Source organism: Terrapene carolina, unplaced genomic scaffold (genome assembly GCF_002925995.2).
Source record: "Terrapene carolina triunguis isolate 2854851 unplaced genomic scaffold, T_m_triunguis-2.0 Scaffold210, whole genome shotgun sequence".
NCBI lineage: Eukaryota > Metazoa > Chordata > Testudines > Emydidae > Terrapene > Terrapene triunguis.
In genome coordinates, this window is record NW_020664561.1 from 15,163,651 (window position 1) to 15,189,180 (window position 25,530).

The following is a 25,530-nucleotide window of genomic DNA, read 5'->3' on the forward strand; positions in this document are numbered from 1 at the left end:
GACCGCTATGTGTGTGAGCCCACACAAGCCTGAAGAGGCTGGGGAGTGAAGGAAGGACTGCCAATTATTAGATGGGTGCTACAGGGGAAAGGAAGTCCTAAGCACTAGTCAATATACTTCTAGAACATTTATGCATGGGAACTGTACATTCACTGCCTATGAGCATCAGTGGAAGAAGTCTGTTATCTCATAAATCCAACGTATCTACAGCAGAACAGACCTGCTAGTAAGTGAAGTTTGCTTTTTAGAGAGCATAGCATGAGTCTCGTAAACTTCCTTAGTTTGCTGCATTAATCTGCTTCATTGGATCCAAAGAAAGGATGCGGAGGAGAATGAAAGGGTGATACGGGGCGGAGAAATAAATGCTCTCAGCCTGCCCTTTCAGTCTGCCCTGCATTGGTTGCACAGATAAAGAGGTAAGGAAAAGCCGCGTAGAAGGCAATGTGCTTGGGTCATATCTGTCTGAATAAAGACAAACCAAAGGCAAATCTCCTTTTCAGGGACTCAATGCAGACTTTGATTTTTGATGTGATAAGGCCCATTTCCTTACTCTTAACTGATTCCTAGCTCCATAAACCACATTTTAAACTTCCCTTTTATTTATGACTGGGTGGCTCAGGGTATTGATAGTGGGGCACAAAAGCACCTGTGACTAAGTCGCCGGCCCAGTTCAGCCCAGATTGGTAGTAAATGAAAGTTGTTGCCATCTGATGGTTGGTTGGTAGTCTCAATCCAGTTCCTAGGTGCTGAGTCTGCCCTGCCTTCCACCCTGTGCTGTAATTTACCCCTCAGCAAAGCATGTGTAAAACAATACCAAATCCAAATTCTCCATTCGTTCACACCAGGGGTAGCATGTCACACTCACGTTACACAAGTATAAATGGCTGCACAACATAGAAGGCAGTGGAAGGCAGATTTCTTCATCAGTCAACACTATGGACACCCTTGTTTGTAGTCTCAGCAATGAAAGGACCGAATAAGCACAGAGAATGAACTCCCTCTAAGGGTGGTCCATCTGGGTCAGGGATGAGGCATCTGAGTGGGACAGTGTGTGGAAGCTTTTGCTGCTATTTTCCATGATGTCCCTAGTCTATGACTTCAGTGTGCAGCACTGTCATTCTGGCATCTTATGCCAGTGCTAAACGCACATTAGAGTTTGTCTCTCTCAAAATCAGTCATACTGAAAGGCAGAGTTCCTGGTGTTGGGAGATTGTCCTATTTTTCCATATTTTAACCTGTGGAGCTTTGATGAAACTTGCAAAAACCCAAAACCTGTTTGGGAAAACAAAAGATGGATTTTGTTGTTGAAAAACTGCTTTGTGGTGTCTAAAATTGCCTGGGTATTCAGTTAAGAATGAAGCAGTCTTTAGTTTGTCCTGTGGTTATTGGTGCGTGTGTTCTGCCCACTTATCCTTGCTTTGTATGTGAATGAGTCTGTATTTGGCTTTGTTTTGATTTCTAATTAAAATTCCTATTTGATTATTTGTTTCTTTAGGAGTTTGAAGTAATTGCCCAAATTAAGCTCTTGCAATCTTCCTGTAATAGCTATTGCATGACGCCAGACCAAAAATTCATCCGATGGTTCAGGAGACAGCGGCTGTTAACAGAGGAGGAGAGGTGAGACTATCAATGCACTCAAGGGAGCATGTTTTTCATGTCCAGCCTCCCATCTATGTGTATGACCTATGTCTGGCTTAGATAGTCTCATAGTAATTTAAATATACTGTAAATTAAGGATACAGCATGTATGTGTGCCTTTTAGCACACAGCTGGTGAAAACTTGGTTAACACTTTGCAGGATTTAGTTTTGAGACTGGGAATTTGGTTTTCAACTTTAAAATGTTATAGCGTGTTGTGTCTGACCTGTATGTCTGTCAGTCTGTGTGTGTGCATACATATACACTCAGTATTACCTAGAGGTGTGAACCTATGATACATACTTCACAGTACTATAAAATTCATCGTCAAAGGACACCGATTTCAACTTAAACAGAGTGACAGTGTTCAGTCCCATCCTGCACAGTATATAATCCCTTTTCTTAGATTGCTTTTATGATATAGTTAATATGATCAAAAAACCACATTTGAATTCTTTTTAAACTATTGTAAAAAAAGCAAATACTCCTTTCCTCAAGGTACAATGCGTGCAGGCTGATGTTTCTCTGTGCTGCATTGCGGTAATCTCTTGTTGAAACTGGAGTAACTGAATATCTCTCTCTTTAAATTATTGCTAGTCTGAGGCCATATTGCATGATGATAAAATGATATTTAACTCCCTCAAACAAATAAATCTTCCCTGTTGTAGTTATGGCCTCTCATGTGAGATAGAAGCAGCTGCTGACACTAACACCACGTCACCGAAACCTCGGAAGAGTATGGTGAAAAGACTCAGCTTGTGAGTATGACAGAAGGGGTAATGGCATCTGGTGAATTAATAGAGGAATGACCTGAATAAATCAAACAAGAAAAATGTATTCCACCAGACAAGGAACTTGGCAGGGAATCTGATCACTTTAAAGGGACATTGTCAGCTAAAAGTTCATAATTACATCTGCAAGTGTTTATTGAATTATTGTTCCAGGTAATACTTATGATGACTACAGCTGAAAAAGATTAGAAACAAATCATTCAGTGGTTACCAGCCTTTTTGGGGAATAGGAGAAGTAACAAATTTAGGGCCCACTTATAAACTCAGTGACGCTGATGTTGCTCAGGAATAACGTCACCAAATACAATGGAATTATACCGTGCAAAAGCAGAGTAAATGAGATCAGACTGAGGCCCACAGTTGGTTTAATTTATTGTATGTGCAAAAATTTTCTGCAGAATTTTAACATGAAAATTAGAATCACCTAATTTATTTATTTAAAAAATTAAAAAGTCTCCATGCGCTGCCCTCAACCCTGCCCCAAGCACCGACTCCGCAGCTCCCATTGGCCAGGAACCATGACCAATGGGAGCTGCGGGAGAAGTGCCTGCAGGCAGGGGCAGTGCGCTGAGCCACCTGGCTGCCCCTGAGCCTAGGAGCTGGACATGCCTGTCGCTTTCGGGAGCTGCTTGAGGTAAGCGCCACCCGGAGCCTGCACCCCTCACCTCCTCCCGCACCCTAACCCCCAGCCCTGAGCCCCCTCCCACACCCAAACTCCCTCCCAAAGCCCGCACCCCCTCCTACACCCCAACCCCTTGCCTCAGCCCTGAGCTCCCTCCTGCACCCAAACTCCCTCCCAGAGCCCACACCCCCTCCTGCACCCCTGCCCCAGGCTCAGCCCGGAGCCCCCACCCACACTCCGAACCCCTCAGCCCCAACCCCCAGCCCAGAGCCCGCAGCCCAATCCCCTGCCCCAGCCCGGTGAAAGTGAGAGGGAGAGTAAGCAACAGAGGGAGGGGGGGATGGACTGAGCAGGGGTGGGGCCTCAGAGAAGGGGCAGGACAGGGGCGAGGCCTCGGGAAGGGGTGGGACAGGGGGCGGGGCAAGGGTGTTTGGGTTTGTGCAATTAGACAGTTGGCAACCCTAAAATCATCCTGTAAAGTAGGTACATACTATCAACCCAGTCAAACGTTCAGTCTAGTTCAGACAGATGATCAGGAAATGTTGCTTAGCAATTCAAGCACAAGATTGTGGGGAGGGGCGAAAGAGCATGGAGCCAAGAGTTGGCTAAAGAGACAAAGATTAGGGAAAGGAAACAATAAAGAGAGAGGATCTGAAGGAATGTAGGGAAAACGGGGGGAAATGGGAGCAGAAATCAAGGGGGCTCAGCAAAAATGTGTAGAGCCTCAAAGGTGAGTGTGATATGAGAGACGACAGGAAAATATTCATGGAGGGGTGACGTGGTCAGGACAAGAGGAGAAGATGAATTTTACAGCCAACATCAGAATTAATATGAAGACGAAACCTGTCTATTAACTCCTCCTTTCCTGCCTTGATCTTTCACCTGGGTTCCTCAGAACAGTGGACAAACATAAATTCCATGCAAGCTCTGTGGCAATCTAGGATCCTCAGCAATAGACTCTTGATGGCTGAGTATGTCAGTTCTGGTCCTCATAAGATCAGGGTAGCTGTTTGGACAGGAAAGTGTTTGTGTTTGGTTTTGTCCCTTGGAGTTGGTTATGAAGAGGTGTGGGAATGGCAGAGTTGGAGACTGAAGCTGCTGTGTCTGAATCAAGTTGTCTCTCTAACTCTCTCTCCCTGGCATTGTGCCTAAACTGGGTATGGTAAGTGTCACTGTTGAGTACTGGGTTTATCCTTCTATTTCCCACCATATTTCAATGTAGCTCTTGTATTATAAATTAGCATAGAATAGTTAGGCTGAGGTATTTGTGTTTGCTGTGTAATCTTTGTTTTAAAAATTGTGGTACCTGCAATCTGAATATATTTTGCAAATTAATACTATAATAGTGCTTGGCATAATTCTTCCCTGGACGTTACATGGCACCATTCTGGGTTCTGTCCACTGATGAGATGCCTTGTCAGCACCCAACTTAATTTGCCTCACCCCTTCAACATATTGTTATACCAAATTAAATTCCCTCTAGACTCCTTAGACTGACTTAGACCCAAACTCAGAGGTGAGTTTAAGTGAATCTCCAAGAATATAAAATCATGTAATTTACACCTTCTTCTGGCCTTCTCATTGTATGTATAAATTATATCCATTTAGAGTCTTAGAGAGAAATTAATCTCTGGTGTAACCCTGTTGAAGTCATTAAAGTCGCACAAGGGATGAATTTGGCATTTGTAGGCTTAGTTTGAATCCTTTATTCGGTTAGATTCCCACCCACTCACTGACGTGTCTTAACCCTTAATCTCTCTTCTGAATTTTGCCCCACCCCCCAAGTCTGAGTGCAAGAGATTCTAAGATGATGTAATTCACATGTCAGAGGGGTCAGAAAAGAAGCAAGAAAAGCAACTAACAGAGAGTTTAGAAATGTGTGAGCTGAAGTAGGCTTACTTTAATTTACCTTTTTCCGGCTCATTGGTGTGTAAGTTACACCAAATTAATCACTCATTGATCAGTTGATTTAAATAACTGTAATGGAGTCTAACTTACACCACCTAGTACATTACCCCTGACTCTGGCTCTGTGGTTGGAGAGTGTGTGTGTGTGTGTGTGTGTGTGTATTATATATTATTGGGGTACTAATGTGTTGGTGTTTAAGGAATTCTTATGGCAAATCTTACATATAATATGGATGGAGCCAGGACACCAGACCACTTGAGAAACAAAATAACACACTGGACATATGAATCAAGCGTCATCTCTTTGATCAGTCCAGCAACATTCTGTAGTTGTATTATTTACGTGGTATATTTTGGGTTCTTTGCCAGACTGTTTCTGGGAGCAGATGTGATCACCAATAGCACACCCACCAAAGAGCAGCCCAAATCTACTCCAAGTGGGAGCTCTGGTGAAAGCATGGATTCTGTCAGTGTATCATCGTGTGAGTCGAACCACTCTGAGGGCGAAGAAGTCTGCATCACCCCCATAGACACTCCTGATGAGCCTCAGAAAAAGGTACAGTGTAGACCCTTAGTTCAGAAGGCTTGCAGCATGAATACCCCTGATGAATAGTTGACCCTTCTAGTATAAGCAATAGCTGAAATTTCAGTTGCATTGCACACTCATGTCTACTCTTATAACTGACCAAGGCTCTACTTTCAAGGAAATGGGAGTATCCTTAAAAATAGATGTGATGAAAGTAGAAAAGATCCAGGTCAGGCTTTTTATACGATTCCTTTTATGAGCAGCTTTTGGGTGTTGCCAGATCTATAGCATGTACACAGGGGGAACCATTTTTAATTTCTTGGGATCAGCTTTTCTTGTGGGGTCTGGAGGGATTTTTAGGTAGTCATGTGCCCATGTAACTGCACTAGATCTGTCTCTCTCAACACACCAGTTGTGGGAGTGACAGAGCTGTCTGTAATGGCATGTTTATGCTGGGAGGTTATTGGCTTCCTGGCAGTGGGACCAACAGACTGAAGAGTGTGTGCGCAAATATCAGATTGCTTGTGGTGTTCCTGAGGCCCAGTGGATGGGATAATGGCAGTGAGAGGCAGGGCCTAGAGGATTTCCATTCTCCCTTTTTTTAAAAACCAGGGAGGCAAAGCCTTGTGGAGGTGAATGGAACCAGCAACAAGCATTTCCTCCTGGAACTTCTCAGGTTGAATGAGCTCATCTGCACTTAGCCTTAGGGTGGTTGGACTTTCTATTGAGCCCCTGGTTCTGCTACAGAGTTGCCTCCAGTGGTTCAGCTGCCTCCAGTGGTTCAGCATGGTGAAAATGGCTATGTCCTCACTTCAGAAAAGGCAGGGTTTTTTACAATGCAATAGCTCACCCACATTAACTACACTGCTGTAAAACCCTGGTAGAGGAAGGCTCCTGTGGTTTTTACCGTGAGGGAGCTAGGTGAGGTCAACACTATCCCCCTGCTTGTGGTTGACCTCACCTAGTTCACCATGCAGTAAAACTGCTGTGCTTTGTCTCCACTAGGATTTTACAGCAGGATAGCTAATGTGCATTTGTTATTCTGCTGTAAAACCACACCAGTTTTTGGCAATGAAGACAAAGCCTAAAGCACTGTGCAGGGGAAGCTGGGGACGTGTGGAAGTGGGTAGCCGCACTGACACAAAAAGGTGTGGGTAAATGATTCACAATAAGGTAGAAAACATACTGCAGGCCCTGGGGAGACTCCACCAATATGGCAGGAGGAGAGAAGAAAATATCAAAATGAGAAGCCAATCAGAGGGGAATTGGAGAAGGGAAAAACCAACAGTGAGGCCTTGTCTACACACACACTTGCACCGGTTTAATTAAACTGCTTCAGTCAAACTGGTGCAAGCCCCTCTGTGGACTCTCTTATTTCAGTGTAAGAGTCCTTTGAGTGATTGCACATGTGCATTCCACTCTTGGTGTCTGTGCCCCCAGTGCACGGCCCTCGGAAACTTTTTCCCTCAGCGGCACCCATTGGGTGGCTCAAGCTCCCCCTGCTGCCGCATGCCACTGCATGCAAGTATAAAGGGCAGAGCTGCTCCTTGTCCTTCTTACGGCCCACGATGGTCATTGGATCTCTGTTCTGTACCAGAGCAGTTATCCTCTTGGCCTTTGTAAACATAGTCTGAGCGTGTGTATATACATATATATAGTTAGTCCTATTCTCACCCACCGCAATGCTCGTTAGACGTGACAGCAGCTAATCAGAGAGAGCGTTAAGTGCACCAGGCTGCTACCCTCAAATCAAAGGCTGAGTTGCCAGTGAGGAAAAGGGTGTTTTGGGGATATTTGACTGTTTGTGTTTCACCTAATAAAAGAGCCCACTTCCCTTTGATTTCTGCTGACGTACCCCTGCTGTTCGGGAGCTTTTTCCCAAACCAGTTTTCTTCTGCAGTCTGGCATCCCACAACTTCCTTTGGTTCGTTGTATCTGCTGCCACCTGCTGGTCTGTTCTCCAAGGAGCAGCAGAAAACGAAAAGGGTATATAGTAGTGGAGTCCAGCAGCACCCATACCGGACAGGGTTGGCGGGTGGGAAAGTTTTTAATGTGAATAGTAAATTGTCAGATTACTCCTTGCAGAGGTGAGAATGCCACTAAGAACTTTAGAAACCTGGCATATATTTTACAATAACTGAATTCCTGATTGTGCCTCTCTTGCCCCTCCCCCACCCCAGAAATGACAATTCCATGGTCATGTTTCTAATTGTATGTTGTTTTTTCTTATTTTTTTTTCATTACTTAGCTCTCTGAATCCTCCTCCTCTTGTTCCTCCATCCATTCCATGGACACGTCTTCCTCAGGGGTGTCATCTTTAACCAACACTATCTCACCCCCTCCTTCCTTAACCTCCAATCCCAAGATCCACAAGCGCTCCATCTCCGTCACATCCATTACCTCAGCAGTATTGCCTCCTGTTTACAACCAGCAGAACGAAGACATGTGCATCATCCGGATCAGCATAGAAGACAACAATGGCAATATGTACAAGAGTATCATGGTCAGTAATGTGGAAGAGCTAAATGTTTTTATTAGTACTGAGATGTTTTTGTTCAGGGTGACCAATTATATGCAAGGTCTCAGCCTTGGTGCAAATCAAAGCAGCTAAGATTTTAAATGCTAAGGGCCACATCATGCCCTTGATTCTTGCATTCCAGTATTCACAGTATGTTCCATCTTCTGAACTCCCCCTGGGGTTTCAGTTGGCTCCAGTTCATTGCTTGTCCCAAATTGTTGTGTCATGCTAGTGGTAAATGTGCACTGCATTCCACTTTTAGCGGTAGCTGCATTTAGTAGTGGACACTCCCACTGCTCCACACACCCATTCCTCCCCCCACACACATCCCTCTTGAGTTTCAGTTCTTTTGAGTGAAAGATGTTATTTAAACAATACCTAGCACTTAGCTATATAGGGATCTCAAAGGGCATATAATTGTAAGGTGGTGTTATAATACAATATCTTTCTATCATATCGAATCTATTTCTAATGCATCCATCATTATGATATTTGGATTTTAATCATAATCTTTGTCCCAAATTCAAAGTTTTATTTGTATTTATTATAATTAGTAGAAAAATCAAAATAAGTCTTGTGAAAATTTCAAACAGGGTTTTATTGTATGGGTTTTGGAAACTGTATCTATTTTTAGTTTATCAAAATTTTCCCCAGAGATTTTCAACAACTGTAATAAAAACACTTTTTTTCAGTATCAAAGACTAAAATTTTTAAAAATAAATATTTTTGATTTTGAAAAAATCTCATCACATGATTGAGCGGATGAGTCAAAACTGGCACTGGAAAGGAAGCCCTGAAGCTAGAAAACCAAAATGGCAAATGGAACCCCCCTCTCTCCCCAAATCATAAATAATTAAAAACAATAAAGGAAAATTGAGAATGAAAATTTTTAAAAAGGAAAAATACTGAGAATATAAGAATATTTTTCTGAAAATTTCATTGTGAAAAATGTCCAAATTTCATCCCAATTTTCTCCAAATGAAAAATGTTAACCAGTTCCGGTGTTAGTTTGGGGGATGGAAGATACAAATAACAAATTTTTATACTTGAGGTTTGAAACTCAAAGAAGGAATGTGGCAGGTTTGACTGAGATTGAATGGGCCAATTTTCTGCCTGGAGGGAATTTTTTTTTTCTCAGTACCCCCTGAAACTAGTGACTGTACAATGGAAGGTCTGACAAGCTGTTGAACTGAGCAGTGTTCCCTCTATAATGAAAACTACCAGCAAGTGTGCAGCAATGCTTCCATCCTATAGCTCCATTTGGAATCCCTCTCATCCAGGTATAGATGATCCTCTGTGAAACATTTCCATTTAAAGGGAAACTGTCAAGATATAAACCATGGACCAGATGCGCAGCCGTGCAGCTGCTGCTGGCACAAAGTGGTAGCAAAGCTAATGGATCTAAGCAATGCTCTGATGGCACAGGATTGCTATAGTCGCTTCTTTATTACTCCCTCATTCCAGCTTGCAGCAGAGTGGTCATGACTGGGACTCTGTTATGTCCAGGGGATCCCAGTTGATTGAATGATCTCATACAGCTAGAGACATAGAAGAGAGCAGCCTTCATGGTGGTCTCTTATATCAGGGACTGACAAGACTTAGAGGCTCTAGGATTGGTGGCAGCATATACAACAAAGCATGTACAACAACACTTTGTAAATGTCACTATTGACGATGCTATCAGTAAAAACAACAAGGAGTACTTGTGGCACCTTAGAGACTAACACTAAAACCCACTTCATCAGATGCATGGAGTGGAAAATACAGTAGAGAGGTATAAATACACAGTACATGAAAAGATGGGAGTTGCCTTCTCAAGTGGGGGATCAGTGCTAACGAGCCAATTCAGTTAAGGTGGAAGTGGGCTATTCTCAACAGTAGAATACCAAGGGAGGGAAAATCACTTTTGTAGTGGTAATGAGGCCAATGTAATCAGGATGGCTCATTTCAAACAGTTGACAAGAAGGTGTGAGTATCAGCAGGGGGAAATTAGTTTTGTCAACTGTTTGAAATGGGCCACCCTGATTACATTGGCCTCATTACCACTACAGACCAACCTGGCTACCACTCTGAAACCTGATGCTATCAGTGTTTCTCTGGACTGGGCCATTTTCCTATGTTGACTTCTTTACATACCTCACTTATGCCTCACCCACAAGCCATGGAACAAACACTCCATGTATTTATTTATATATTTTTGAATGGGTGAACCAAATAAATATTTTGCAGCTTGCAGGACACCTTTTTTTAAAGGAATTGATCCCTCAGGTGCTGCAAAGAGCAGTGAACTATGGGCCTGAACCAAATCTCACTGAAGACTATGGGAATTTTTCTACTGATTTCAGTGTGCTTCAGATGACGCCCTAGATTCATAGGTTCATAGATTCTAGGACTGGAAGGGACCTCGAGAGGTCATCGAGTCCAGTCCCCTGCCCTCTTGGCAGGACCAAATACTGTTAGTTCAGTTAGTTCAGAACAAGTGACACTTCCACGGCAGACTGCAAACTAGGTACAAGGCCAAAAAATCTTCACAAGGTTTCAAAGCAAGTATTTACCCCCATTAGATTCCAAATTAATTGCTGCCTATGAGCAACAGATGGAGAAATTATTTATGTGGAAATTTTAAGCCTAGTACAAATGACACCTCATCTCTCAACACATTTGCTCAAGGGAGCTGATTATGTTATTTACTGATCTCTCAGTCGGTGCAGTATCTATCTTCCTGCATAAAACAAATTATTTCAAAAAAGTCATAAGTAGCACATTTTAGTGCCCACCAGTAGCTACTATCTAATTCCTAAGAGGCAATAGTTTCTTAGTGCTTTGGGAAACTCACCCCCAGACCCAGTGATGCATTCAAAGCAGACTTTTATACATCAGTTACAATGTTTAGATAATAAGTAAAGTGAAGAAGAAAAAATCCTCATTGCAAAATTCTTTTTCCAGTTGACTAGCCAAGACAAGACTCCGGCTGTCATTCAGAGAGCTATGTCAAAACACAACCTGGAGGCTGACCCAGTCGAGGATTATGAACTTGTTCAGGTCATCGCTGAGGACAAAGGTAAGAAAACACCAATGCTTGCTGCTTAAAAAGCTCTTCAGATTTTGCAGGAAGAAAGTGAATATGAAGCAACTTCAGAAACACAAGTGGATTTTTCTTCAGCCAGTCAGTTTCGGTAGATCTGTGATTGATTCATTGATCACTACAGGCCTGTCCTCCGCTTTGGACATGAGCAAATGCAGAATGGGAGGACGTACAGTCCGAGATCCCAGCTTCAGAGTGTAAAGAGATGTGAAGTTAGGGCCATACGGGAATGAACAAAGAGCTGGGAGTGTAGCATGCAGATTCCATGCTGCCAAAAAATCACAGGGAATACCTGGCCATTTCCCTGAGATCTCAGGACACATGATTTGCCTAGCTGCATACTCCTCCCAGCCTGTCCCTGCACTGACAGCATGGCAGTTTCCCATTAGCTGGACTCCACCACCTATGTGTTCCCACCCTCTTCAATGGCATGTGCAAGCCACCACGGGGAAGTTTGTCCTGCCTTGAACAGCAGTGGTCTCTGCAGCAATTTGCAATGAAAATTCTCTTGCAGTACAGCACAGAGAGCAGCTGCTCCCTGGCTCCCCCTCACTCAGCCAGGCCGGATTCCTTTTTATCCACAGAGCATTGAACACAGAGGGTTAGCGTGCAGGTATTTCCTCGCCCTGCACCCTCACCTTCTGGCTGTCTGACTTCACTATCCTTTGAGTCCCTACCATGGTACAGAGTGGAGTGAAGCGGAGCCTCCCTGCCTCCCTATATAATACAGATCCATGAAGTAGCCAGCATGACAAATCAGATAGGCACGTGCAAAGCAATGCCTCCGTGCAGGAACATAAGAGTTGCCACACTCAAACAGACTATCTGGAGGTCTGTCTAGTCTACTATCCTGGCTCTCTCAGTGGCCAGTACTAGATGCTTTTAGCCTTCCTAAATTCCCAGCAGTTTCAAAGGGGCACAATATACTTTACTTCCTGTTCTTAATTGCTGTGCATTATGGCTGCACACTGTTAAATAGATGTGCTTCACCCCAAACAAGGCTACGCTTCAGTGATCACTGAAATGATTCCTCTACTGCAGGGGTAGGCAACCTATGGCACGCGTGCCAAAGGCGGCACGCGAGCTGATTTTCAGTGGCGCTCACACTGCCCGGGTCCTGGCCACCGGTCCAGGGGGGGTCAGCATTTTAATTTAATTTTAAATTGAAGCCTCGTAAACATTTTTAAAACCTTATTTACTTTACATACAACAATAGTTTAGTTATATATTATAGATTTATAGAAAGAGACCTTCTAAAAACGTTAAAATGTATTACTGGCATGCGAAACCTTAAATTAGAGTGAATAAATGAAGACTGGGCACACAACTTCTGAAAGGTTGCCGACCCCTGCTCTACTGAATGCAGTTTGTGAATCTATTGGTAAAGCATATTAAGATCCTTTTCCATATAAGATCATTATTATGTATTATTACTAGAGTTAAAGATCAGGTGGCTAAAGCATAGTTTAGAGTCACTATAGGGATGATGTAAAAATGTTTTTTATACCTTTGTGCTTCGACCCTGATTCAGCAAGGTACTAGGTATGTGCCTAAATTTGCAGCATGTAATTCCACTGGTGTCAACTTAATGCCCCTACTAGCTCTCTATGAATTCTGTCCTATTAATGTGCTGAATTAAAAGTAAGATGTTACTCCTGTAATCCCTGGAAGCCCATTCAGGTGCAGAACAAACTGGATTCTCTTCTGCCTAATGAATCCTCTACAAACTTGTCATCTAAGCTCTGGTTTTGAATCCTTATTCTGGGCGATGGATGTAAGAGGCAGAAAGAACCCAGCCAGGTTTGTCAGATGCCAGGTGGAGTTCTAGGTCTGGTAGTTAGAAAAGGCTTGTTTGAACCTATAAATTGAGCTGATTTGAACTGCTACCGAAGGATAATGACCCATGATGTGAGTGCTGTGCTCTCACATTTCTAACCATGACCTCCATGTCAGGAAATCACTATATTGGCAAAGCTCTGCCTCATTCCCCAGGATCAGTCAGTCGTGCTATGCAGACCCAAGGATGTATACCAGACATGAAAAAGCAGCTCTCTCTGAGAGCCTTTTCATTAGTATCTGTTGGAGGCATTCCTGCCCGCCCCTTCCTCCCTGCCCAGGGCAAACCTCGTGGGACACTTCATGACTATGCAAAAGAGGGAATGATTTATTTAGGGCTGTGAAATTGCATTTAGTCTCAGCTGCTGCAGAGATTCCTTGGGCTGCCACGCAGGGAAGCTATTTATTGATAGTCTACTAGCCAGATTTATAAAGGGGTCTTGTTAATGAGTTAGGGTAACCCATCAGCTAGAAAAATGTCATTGCTATCACAGCCTAGGCACATATCTGGTGATCGTCAACAGGGCGGCTGTAGATGGTGGAAGTGGTGCCGTTTTTCTGTATCACGTAATGTATAAACATTTTCAGGCATCCAATCCAAAAAAATTGTTAAATAGCAAAAAGGGCCATTACTCGAAGAAACATAGTCTGATTGATTTTGACCAAAATTGGCAGATAGCTGCATTATCAATTGTATTTAGAAGCTATGTACTTAAAGTAGACTCATAGACTTTAAGGTCAGAAGGGACCATTATGATCAAAGTAGTACTGTTTTGGAAAAATTGGGAAATATTTAGCCCCATGTGATATACTTTATGCATTTTCACATACTTTTTTGCCATCGGTTAAAGCAAAAGTCTGTAGTCATACAACAGTATGAGCTTGTTTGTACCATGTAATTTATCAAAATAATTGTCATTCTTTGTAGCATGGATTGATTTGAGGGGGAAAAATTGCTATTTTACATTTTATGAATATTGGCTACTGTCCAATGACTCCTTCACTGGCAACTGATGTTAACACAGTGCACACCATGATGAAATATTTTCAGGATATGTTCCACTCTCTGAGCCAAAACTGGACCTATGTCGTGTATGGTGAAACAATCTACTGCAAAGCACTGTTGATTAAATGGAGGAATCAAAACAGATTTGACAATGACCACCTTGAGATGGGAGGCATTCATCATGCAGCAAATTTCATGGGTGATACAGCATCTATGGTGCTTCAGCCATGCTCTAAGAGGGAAGGCATATAACCATGGCATTAGAATCCATAAACGTATGAATGAGGCGATGACTTGCTTGAAGTGGGTGGCACTTGGCAATTCCATGAACATTGATGTTCTCCCAGAAGATAAGAAGAGACACATCTTGGAGAAGGCTCGAACACACATTGAAGCTTTTGAAGATGTGGAGCAGGCACACTGAGAAAACAGATTGGAAGCACGGAATGCTCTGGCAGACTTGATGAACAGCTCCCAAGCATTGCACCAGCTCATGGACACTTACTTTACCCAAGGGAAAAACTGTTCAGATACATTTCCATCCTGGGAAAACTAGGTAACACATTGCTCCCAACCACTGATGGATTACATAGCAGCAAAGAGAGGCAATAACAAGTCCATGGAGCTTGAGACATTTTCTGAGATGATCCCACTATGACAGTGTGGTCATATGAATTATGCCAGATGGGTTGTGTAAGTGTTAGCAGAAGCCAGATCTCTGGAGGAGGAGGAGAAGCCACATATATATCATGCCCTAGCTGATAGTCAGGAAGCAAGGTACCAGACTGCCAGACTCTTCAGTGGGGTACTTACACCGTGACATGGCCATTGAGCAATCTCTGAACAAGGACTGTAGGAATCATCAGCATCTTTGCACAAAAGATATGGCTCTGACCAAGGATTACCTGACTGCACGTTTTAAGGCAGCTGTAACAGCTGTGACAAAACAAAGGTGTGGAATTCAGCCTTCGATCTCCACAAAGAAGCTACTACAAAACACATGGCTGCAGATGAAATTGCTGTCCAAAGTATTAAAAAGTGACTGAAAGAATGACAAATCCGTTTATCATTGAACCTGGAACAAGCCCACACAACAGTCACTTGTGAACGTTGCAACATCTACTGTGGGCCCACCTGAAAGTGCGGAAGGTTTGTGCATGATGAGAGAGACTGGCACGCGATAAATGAAGCTGTTTGTAACCAGGAGGCTGCAAAGGGGCGAGGGAGACCTCTTTGAGCTTATAGAAAGGCATAATCTCAAATCATTTGGTAGTCTCAACAAAACAATCAAACAAAAGAAGAAGCAGTCAGCACAAGCGATAACTATTGATCGTCAGATATTCAGCAAGCTGACAGGTTTTTTGCCCAATCCAGAGATGTTGATATCCAGGGTCTGATGACACGTGAGCTGGCACCTGTCCCACTTTCCCTCTTCAACTTGGGTGGATCTCTAAGAAAGGCCCAAAAGAGCAACACACTGTCTTGGCTGGAGAAAAATCTGTCAATGGTTGAGCTACCAGCATCTGATGAGCGAACGTCAGCTATTCTTGAACTCGGGATGCTTCTGCTGATGGTGTGCAATGATACTGCCAAGTGCAAAACTACTGGGGAGCTGTCTGATCAGCTGCTGCACACTATCCTCAGACTGCAATGTCCATACACTGCTATTGTGGGGGACAATTATGCAAATGAAGAATCAATCAAATCTGGTGAGGGAGCCCGCAGGGGGAATGTCCAAATGCAAGACGTTCAGAGCCCCTACTCTGTTCATTAGCAAAGCAACGCTTGCAGATGATATCAAATTCAAAGAATAAATCTAACATTGCAAACTTTCTCCTCAGTGACGGGATTGTGGAGTGTGGACAGAGATTGTCACCTGGTCGTTACATATAATGACCTGTCATTTATAAACTTGCTCCCAGTACCTACAGCATGAGCAGTTTTCAGGGCAAAGAGCAGATATGCTCAAGATGATATGACAGTCTAGAAGGGTTAGTTAACAAAGAACCGAGCAGTAGCTGAATCAAGTAGTCCTTGCTCAGGATCACTAGCAAGATTTGAAGGTAGGTACCTGAGGTCCAACCCAACTACAGCTTTTTCAGAATCAGCAGCCTCTGGCTAACAGGTATCTTTATTGTACTGTAGTACAATCAGCAAGCATCTCTGGCTAAAGTGTGCTACAAGTTTTTGCTAAGAACACCAAAGCAAGTGAGAAACTGCCATCACCTTCAGGCAGCACCTGAAATGTGTAAATTATAATTCATAGACAGGAAATCATGCAACAGTTCAGTATCTTTAGGTGGCCCCTGTCAACAGATGGGTGATGGATAGCATGGGACATCTTGTTCCTCAAATGTTGGTTCTGCCACCTGCTCCAGAAACCATCTTTGCCTTTATGCAGCATAGCTGGGAAAGTATCTGTGCAACAAAGAGATGCAAATACCACCACGAAGATTTGGTGTGCTGCAGCGCACTCAGTTGTGACAGTGACGAGTGTAGCAGAAGAGCACTGAATATATCAGAGACCGATTCTGAGGGGGAGTGGAAATGGTTCAGCTATCTGCAAATTACTGAGACTGTTTTTGAGAATAAATATAGCTCTGCGGAGTGTTGTATTAGACATTCAGTAGGTCATAGTTATATGTAGGCGTTATATAAGAGTATACGGTTATACTTTGTTGTTTACACAATATATTCACATAAGATATTCTATAGTCCTTCTACTACGAATCATTACTGTTTGTAGAAGTAGTTTACATGTATTGTCACTGCATTCAGTGATGGTAAGATGATCATTACAGTTGTACCACGTGTGCTTTAGGCTTATGTCTCTGGCCGAGTAGATAATGTAAAAAATATGTTTTGTAATTAAGGGGTAGGGAGGCTTAGTATCTGCATAGATTCATAAAAATAGCAGACAAAACAAATCTTTGCTCACATCAGTCTATTCTATAAATGATGACAGATGTTTTGAGGTATTACATGGCACAAACAAGCTCTTGCTATCATGCGACTACAGGCTTTTACTCTAACTGAAGGCAAAAAAGTACAGGAAAATGCACACATATTATCAGGGGCTAAATATGTCCCAAACTTCCCAAAGCAGTACTATTTTGAGGGCATTGGTGCATTATCAATTTATTTAGAAGCTTTCTGCCAATTTTGGTCAAAATTAAAGTCTGCGTTATGGCCCTTTTTGTGATTTTCATGACTTTTTTTCCAATTGGATGCTGATAACGTTTAAACATTATGGTATATAGGAAAACGGCTCCACTTACAACATCTACATCCACGCTGGTGTGATGACCACCACATATGTGCCTAACAGGGGGTAGCAATGACATGGTTACCTCTTAGTGTCCAAAACAGGTGCGGGCTGGTAGACTATGAGAAAAAGTCCCTAACGTAGTCCGCCTGGAAAGCTTTTTTCCTATTAGTATATTTTACAGTGACACCTCACTGGTTCTCTTTTCTGGTAAGTCTCCCTACCGTGACATGCATTAGTGGTGGTGGTATGTGTTGAGAGTGGCAGCAGCTGGAGGTGATGCAGTGCTCACCCTGAGAAATACAGTTTCAATAGTCAGACAGAACTGCAGTGGGAGAGCCAGGCCCAGAACCTACAAACCACTTATGCACGTGCTTTGCTTTACTCATCTAATGTTTGCAGGATTAGGGCTTAAGAGTGTCTGGGGTTTTATTTTATTTTATTTTTTTGCGGGGGCTGAGGGCAGGGGGGCAGGGAGTCTATCAAAATCACTGAACACGTCTGCAGCGGGGACGGGGTTGTTACACCTTCACATAAAAGGTAAAGCCAAATTCTATTAATAAAAACATCAAAGACATGCCCACACCCAAAGCCTACCAAACCACACACATCAAAATGCACTAAAAGCACATTAAGATTGCAAGGACAAGCACTTGACAGTTAGGAAATGTCAGACTTACAGTTTCCTATGCTGCAACCCTAATTCAGACCCCTTGCTCATCCGCATTATGCTAGTCTTTAATTACATGATCACGTCCTATTCCCCCCCCCCCCCACTGGAGTCTGAATTATAGTTCCATGGGCAACTAGTAAATGCCAGTTTTACAACTTTCAAGGGCTTGACTTTGCAACCTAAATAATGTTTTTTAATTTAGCTTTTTTGTCACCATAACATGTCCCTGTTCACAAGGGGAAAGTCTGAGAGGACAAAATGCACAGCTGCCAAATCAGAGTCGCATGTGGGCATTGCAGCCAGATGCCGACATGAGATTTCTTTTCATGCTAGTAACTGTAGTATCAATACTATAGCACATCACCACTGACTTTGTTTCCTCTCTTTGCAGAGTTAGTCATCCCCGACAGTGCTAATGTATTTTATGCCATGAACAGCCAGGTGAACTTTGACTTCATCCTACGGAAAAAAAACTCCCTTGATGGGCAAGTGAAGATGCGGAGCCGATCTAGTTTGACACTTCCCAGAACTGCCAAAAGGGGGTGCTGGACTAATAGACACAGCAAAATCACACTTTGAAGAGAATGAGCTAACACAAAGGAGATTTGGTTTAGAAAAACGAAAAGACCTTTGATACCATCCAGTATTACAAAGTCACGGAAGATGAAGGTGTCAGTGTTTGACTTTGGAAAGATTTGAGACTGGAATGCAAAGTGTGCATTCACTATAGATACAGATAGAGATGAACATCGAGAGAGACAGAGAGATTTATGGGACAGTCACTATGGAAATATATTTTGCACATTGGCCTAGGAAGGTGAGGTCACATATACAGGGAAAAATGGAATTGCCAACCAATCTTATCTTAAGAATTCCACATAAGCTAAATCTCCTCCTTGGAAAACAGATTCTCCTTTGTGCCAGTATTACCTAGAACAAGAACTTTAAATTTATTTTTATACATTGGAGAAGAAAACTGTTGCAATTAAATTCCACCTGAATCAAGCAGGAGGATCTGAACAGCCGTCAGCTGAATGATAACACCGATTTCCAAAGGGTGTGGATGAGTTGATGGCTGCTAGTTCCTCACCCTGTCTGACAAGTGTTTCCTCCAGGAGGCTTTCACATCTGTGAAGAAGAAAGGAGGGTTGAGCCTCTCCCAAAACCCTAGTCTAGAGACACAAGGAAGTATTCAATTGTGTGCACGTAGGTTGGTTTCACAGAACTGACAAACATTTTTTGCAGTTGTTCAAAGCCAGAAAATACATTTTGGGGTTTTTCCAAAGAACATTAAGAAAATGGGCCACGGTTGCTTTTGGATGAATGTCATGTTTTGTTAATGAGCAAGGCAAGGAAACTCCACCATCATTACTTCTCTGGACCTTGTTCACATCTTAATGCCACTACAGTGTGTTCCTTAGGCTTACCTAATCTGTTTAACAGGAATCAAAGGCCTTTTGCATGTACAGTTGCAAGTTCTCCAAATTCACTGATGTACCTCGTTGTAATGTGCAATCCCTCTTCAGGTGCAGAACTCTACATTAATCCACATTGATTCAGTGAGAGGCAACTATATTATTTTGTGTTTTAAAAGTGGCATAAGACAGACATGTTTATTATTCAGTGCCCAAAATTACCACAGATCTTATAAACTTGTAGCATTATTATACATAATCTTCAACCACCACCCTCTCTTATATGCTTCTATTAACTGAATAGTTTCCTGACATGGTACATCCTTCCAGATGGAATAGAGAATTTAACATCCTGAAAAGGCTCCCCTAGCTGCTATTCTCTGTGAAATTTTAAATGACGCATTTCTTAACTCGAAGATACAAGTCTCCCTTCAGAACACATAAATAATTAAAAGGTCACATAAAAGATTTTAATTGAAAGCCATAAATGACACATTGGATTGTAAGCAACACTCACAGAACAGATTGTCTTTTCAGAATACTAAAGTTGGTTAAAATTAACTCAGATCTTGAATTTTATACAAGTCTGGAGCATGTTTTACCAGTTCTGTAGCACTGATTGTCAAAGCTGGGCCTAGATTCCATTACCAAATAGCCATGATGTACCAATAAATGTCTTAAATGGTGTTGGGTCTTTACTATGTAAAGAATTATTCCCATTTAAAAGCCAGCTCATTCTCTATGGTTTGGGTATCTTAAATCCAAGTTGTATTTTTGTTTTGGGGATGAATAGATCCAGTTTTGAACTGAGCCTTAGATGTGTCTAGCGTTAGGTCAGGTTTACAACAGAACTAAAGTTCAGTTTCCTTTGTAGTTCAGTAAAGGCAATGCATGAATGTGGTGGTGAGTTTTACAGTATGTCTATACAGCAGGGGTAGGCAACCTATGGCACGCGTGCCGAAGGTGGCACACAAGCTGATTGTCAGTGGCATTCACACTGCCCGGGTCCTGGCCACCGGTCCGGGGGCCTCTGCATTTTAATTTAATTTTAAATGAAGCTTCTTAAACATTTTTAAAACCTTATTTACTTTACATACAACAATAGTTTAGTTATATATTATAGACTTATAGAAAGAGACCTTCTAAAAACGTTAAAATGTATTACTGGCACGCGAAACCTTAAATTAGAGTGAATAAATGAAGACTCGGCACACCACTTCTGAAAGGTTGCCGACCCCTGCTATACAGTATGACATATAAAGCATAGCCCCTCACCCACACAATATATAGAACTACAAAATCTGGATTTTATATTGCCAAGGTTATGTTGTTGAACATGTCTTTTCCTTTCTTACAGGGAAAGAAATTGCTGTTGGATAAAACTGGTTTCATTTATTTAAGATGAGCAGTTTTAAAAGTAATTTCTCATGAACAAAATGTTTTTGTAATTCTCCTTCTGCTGATTCTTCATCAAACCTCTGGTTCTAGCTGCCATTAATATTTCACTGAAATCAGACCATTAGGCATTAGCTTGTGTGTGTTACCCAGCTGGCCCTGGAATGTTCAGCAACAGTTAAGGATCTAGATCAGACATCCATAGCACAGTGGAAAAACAAATCATTTGAAAGAGAACAATCTAAAAATGCTTTTCGGACAATTCAACTGCGGAATGACACCAGCGCGTATATTCGGTACTCAAGAGCTGCTTGGAAAATTCTTGTCGAAAATTTTGACAGAAATGGGGAAAACATACATGTTCATGATTTATTTCTCCTTCCCTTTTTCCACCCAGCATGATAGCTGTTTGGAAAATAGGCACAGAAAATGAGTATTCTACCTCTGAGCTACTGGATTGTTCCTTGCTAGAGACTACTGCACAAGCAGGAGCCTTAGGGAAGCCGAGACCCAGCTACTTCCATTAGAGCAGCCAAAGCTCTTTCATAGAATCATAGAACTGAAAGGGACCTTAATAGGTTATCTAGTCCAGTCCCCATGGCAGAATTAAATGTTATCTAGATCATCCCTGAGAGGTGCATGTCTAACCTGCTCTTAAAAAATCTCCAGTGATGGAGATGCCACATCCTCCCTAGGCAATTTATTCAAGTGTTTAACTACCATGACAGTTAGGAATTTTTTCCTACTGTCCAATTTAAACTCCCCTTGGTGCAATTTAAGCCCACTGCTTCTTGTCCTGTCCTCAGAGATTAACAAGAACAATTTTTCTCCCTCCTCCTTGTAACAACTTTTTATGTACTTGAAAACTGTTATCATGTCCCTTCTCAGTCTCCACTTCTCCAGACTAAACAAACCCAGTTTTTTCAGTCTTTCCTCATAGGTCATGTTTCTACATTTTTGCTGCTTTCCTCTGGACTTTCTCTAACTTGTCCATATCTTTCCTGAAATGTGGCGCCCAGAACTGGATACAATACTCCAGTTGAGGCCTAATCAGCATGGAGTAGAACGGAAGAATTACTTCTCATGTCTTGCTTACAGCACTCATGCTAATACAACCCAGAAGGATGTTTGCTTTTTTTGCAACAGTGTTACACTGTTGACTGGTATTTAACTTGTGGTCCACTATGACCCCCAGATCCCTTTCCACAGTACTCCTTCCTAGGTAGTCATTTCCCATTTTGTATGTGTGCAATTGATTGTTCCTTTCTAAGTGGAGTACTTTGCATTTGTCCTTATTGAATTTCATCCTGTTTACCTCAGACCATTTCTCCAGTTTGTCCAGATCATTTTGAATTTTAATCCTATCCTCCAAAGCACTTTGTATTGTTCGCAAACTTTGTAAGTGTACTCTCTATGCCATTATCTAAATCACTGATGAAGAGAACTGGACCTAGGACCAATCCCTGCAGGACCCCACTTGATATCCCTTCCAGCTTGTGAACTACTCTCTGGGAATGGTTTTCCAACCAGTTATGCACCCACTTTACAGTAGCTCCATCTTGGATATATTTCCCTAGTTTGTTTATGAGAAGGTCATGTAAGACGGTATCAAAAGCCTTACTAAAATCAAGATATATCACAGCTACCATTTCCCCCTCCACAAGGTTTGTTAACTTGTCAAAGAAAGCTATTAGGTTGATTTGAACGCAATGTGTTCTTGACAAATCCATGCTGTTACTTATCACCTTATTATCTTCTAGGTGTTTGCAAATAGATTGCTTAATTATTTGCTCCGTTATCTTTCTGGGTAATGAAGTTAAACTGACCGGTCTGTAATTCCCCCTTTTTATAGGCTGGCACTATAATTGCCCTTTTCCACTTTTCTGGAATCTCACCCGTCTTCCATGACTTTTTGAAGATAATTACTAATGGCTCAGATATCTCTTCATTCAGCTTCTTGAGTATTCTAGTATGTATTTCATCAAGCCCTGCTGACTTGAAGACATCTAACTTATCTAAGTAATTTTTAACTTGTTCTTTCCCTATTTTAGCCTCTGATCCTACCTCATTTTCACTTGCATTCACTATGTTAGATGTCCAATCGCTACTAACCTTTTTGGTGAAAACTGGAACCAAAAAGTCATTTAGCACTTCTGCCTCCCCCCCCCCCCCCCCCATTGACTAATGGGCCTACCCTGTCCTTACCCTTACTCTTGCTTCTAATGAATTTGTAGAATGTTTTTCTCAGTCCTTTGAGTAAGATGAGGGAAGGATATATATAAAGATGCATGAAGCAGCATATGGACTCCAGGCAGGACCCCATTTGTTACATGAGAGAGAGATGTGGTGTTTTGTAAAGCTCCAGTCCTCTTTTCTTCTGTCCCCATGACAGTCCGCACCAGCACCTGCCCCTTTTTTACCTCTGAAGTTTTCTGGAGTGGGTTGTGTTGAACTGTGAGCCATTTCAAAATTCAGATCAAGTTTAGTCTGATTATGAAAAACAAAACTACAAAACACTACTGCACCCACACACAATCAGAGAAAGAGTTTTCTTTGGCTGTGATGCTGCAACCAGCTTAGCACAGGTGAACCTCTGTGTCTACACAGAGCTCATTACAAATGATCTGTAAGTTGTTTGGGGCACGGCCTGTCTTGATATCTGTGTTGCATAGGACTGAGCATGTTCTTAACACATCCGCTAATAATAGGTTTCAATGAGATCTCCAAAAACATGCCATGTTTGAAGTTACTAGCTTCAGCTATTTTTTGACTTATGAATTCAGAATGGAACATACAGGCAAGTGTGTTTTTTTCCTCTTAGATATGTATAACAAAAAACAAGTGCATTAAATTTGCACTTCCTTTCCAAAAAGCTTTTACTTCTGCTTAAGCCAAAGCGTGAACAACTGCCTCCAGAAAGGAATTCATTTGAAAGTAATGAGCAACTGCAAAAGGGAAGGGGGAGAAAAGTATTTATAATAGAGAAGTAGGAATGCAGTGTCACATCAGGATGTTCCTGCTCGCACTCTGCTCATAAGTAAGTTTGGAAAGTAGCAGTTTGCTGGGAAAAATCGGTTTTATTTTGCAGGGAAAAGAGGTGAGGCTACACTCAAGCATCTAGCTAATAAAATAAGACTCATGAAATTATGCAAAACTTGTTCTTTCCTTTTTCTGAAACTGGCATTTACAGCCCCTGCATCATTCATGGCGTAGTAATGAAATGAAATGAAAACATTTTTGATGGATCAGTAAAAGTTTTGTTTCTAATAAAAACACTCTGACTGTACTTTACCTACTCAAGCACCCACAACATTCAACGGCTGTGCTTAACTGAGATAGTGCTGCACCAATTTGAGAGCATCCTCTTATCAATCTGGGCCCCCATCTGATTTCCTTGCTTCATAAACAAAGTCTGTTATATACAGCTGAGGCTGTGACACACAGTGCCCGGCCTGCCAAGCAGACGCCTCACCTGCTAAAATGTAACAAGCAATCTTACACTCCCTGTCTCCTCATCCTCCAGCCAGGGGTTCCCCAACTTCTTTCTCCTATGGCGCACCTGTGCAGTGGCAATAAGCACAGCGGCCCACTATTAACACTTTGTGAGGAAAATTACTATATACTGTACATGGAAACTGTATATACCAGCAGGTGGCCAGTACTCATGGGGTGCATCGTTCCACTACCCTTCAGTGCTGGGCCTGAGGGCAGGTGCCACCCCTCCTCCCCAAGGGCAGTGCGCCCCATGATGTCCAGCACCTAGGGGTGCCAGGCATCCTGACCGGATGCTAAAAGTCTGGTTACCTGCAGTAACCAGCCTCTGGCACCAGGGGTGGGGGGAAGGAAGCACAGCCTGATGGAGAGAACTGGCTGGCTCCTAAACCGGGCTCCAAAGTAGGTACTGGCGCTGTCCGGGGGTAACCTGTCTGCCCCGCCCTGATTTCCCCAGCCCCTTGCTTCAGGGACCCCCCCCCCCCCCGCCCTGCTGTGCCCCAATGTCCCCTCCCTGGCCCCTCGTTCCAGGGACCAACCAACCCTGCTGTGCCCTGATTTCCCCACTCCAAGGACCAACACCCCACCCCCCTACTGTGCCCTGACTGCCCCGGCCCCTCGCTCCAGCCCCCCCCCCTTCCCTGCTGTGCCCCAAGTTCCGGGGTGAGGAAATTGGGCAGAAAGGCTCCACATCAGCGCCTCCCCGCCCTGCAGGTGCGTCCCAGGGGATGGGGGAAACCAAGCAAGGGGGCAGGGGTGGAGAGAGTGTGACAAGGGGGGAGAGCTAGGTGGGGCAGGACCTCAGGGGAAGAGGTGGGGCAGGGCTGTTCGGTTTTCAGGGATTAGAAAGTTGGCAACCCTACCAGCACCCCTTCCCTTGCAGAATTAGGGCAAAAGCCTGAGCTTACCCTGCCCCAAATCGAGCCGAAGCGCCATGTCCCCCCCCTTACCATCAGCAAGGGCACTCTGCCCCCTAGGAACATGGGGGGGGGGCACGTGGCTGAGGGCCCTTGGTGTTGCCTCTCACCGGTGGCAGGTGTGGCACATTCTGCTCAGTCCTGGGACCGCCACAGCGGCAGCACCAGCTCAGCCTGCAGGGCCCAGATCTCCTGCAGCAGGTGGAGAGCCCCCCCTTTCCCTCAAACGAGCTGGGGAGAAACTGAGAAAGGAAACAGAACCGGTTACCCCAGTCAGATCAGGGGCTCAGCCCCAGAGACCCCCAGCCAGGGCCTGGGGCAGAGGGCTGTGTGGTGGGGGGGCAATACTGAGACCAGTTTGGTCCAAGATGGATCACAAAGCCGGCTCACTGCGGGGAGGGCAGAAGCAGCGTTAATGGTGTTTCAGAGGGGGATGGGGTAGTCG

General features: G+C 43.2%; 1 protein-coding gene across 1 annotated transcript in view; it reads left to right on the plus strand.

The window, feature by feature from the left end:
- Nucleotides 1–18,873, plus strand: part of LOC113407236 (ral guanine nucleotide dissociation stimulator-like 1) — a 98,915-nt gene extending 80,042 nt beyond the window's left edge. Inside the window, exons 13-18 of the mRNA XM_026655511.1 lie at nucleotides 1,496–1,617; nucleotides 2,306–2,395; nucleotides 5,327–5,513; nucleotides 7,732–7,986; nucleotides 10,948–11,062; nucleotides 18,258–18,873. Coding sequence (XP_026511296.1) covers nucleotides 1,496–1,617; nucleotides 2,306–2,395; nucleotides 5,327–5,513; nucleotides 7,732–7,986; nucleotides 10,948–11,062; nucleotides 18,258–18,445 — 957 coding nt within the window. The 3' untranslated portion in view covers nucleotides 18,446–18,873. The remainder of the gene's footprint in view (nucleotides 1–1,495; nucleotides 1,618–2,305; nucleotides 2,396–5,326; nucleotides 5,514–7,731; nucleotides 7,987–10,947; nucleotides 11,063–18,257) is intronic.
- The last annotated feature ends 6,657 nt before the right edge of the window (nucleotides 18,874–25,530 follow it).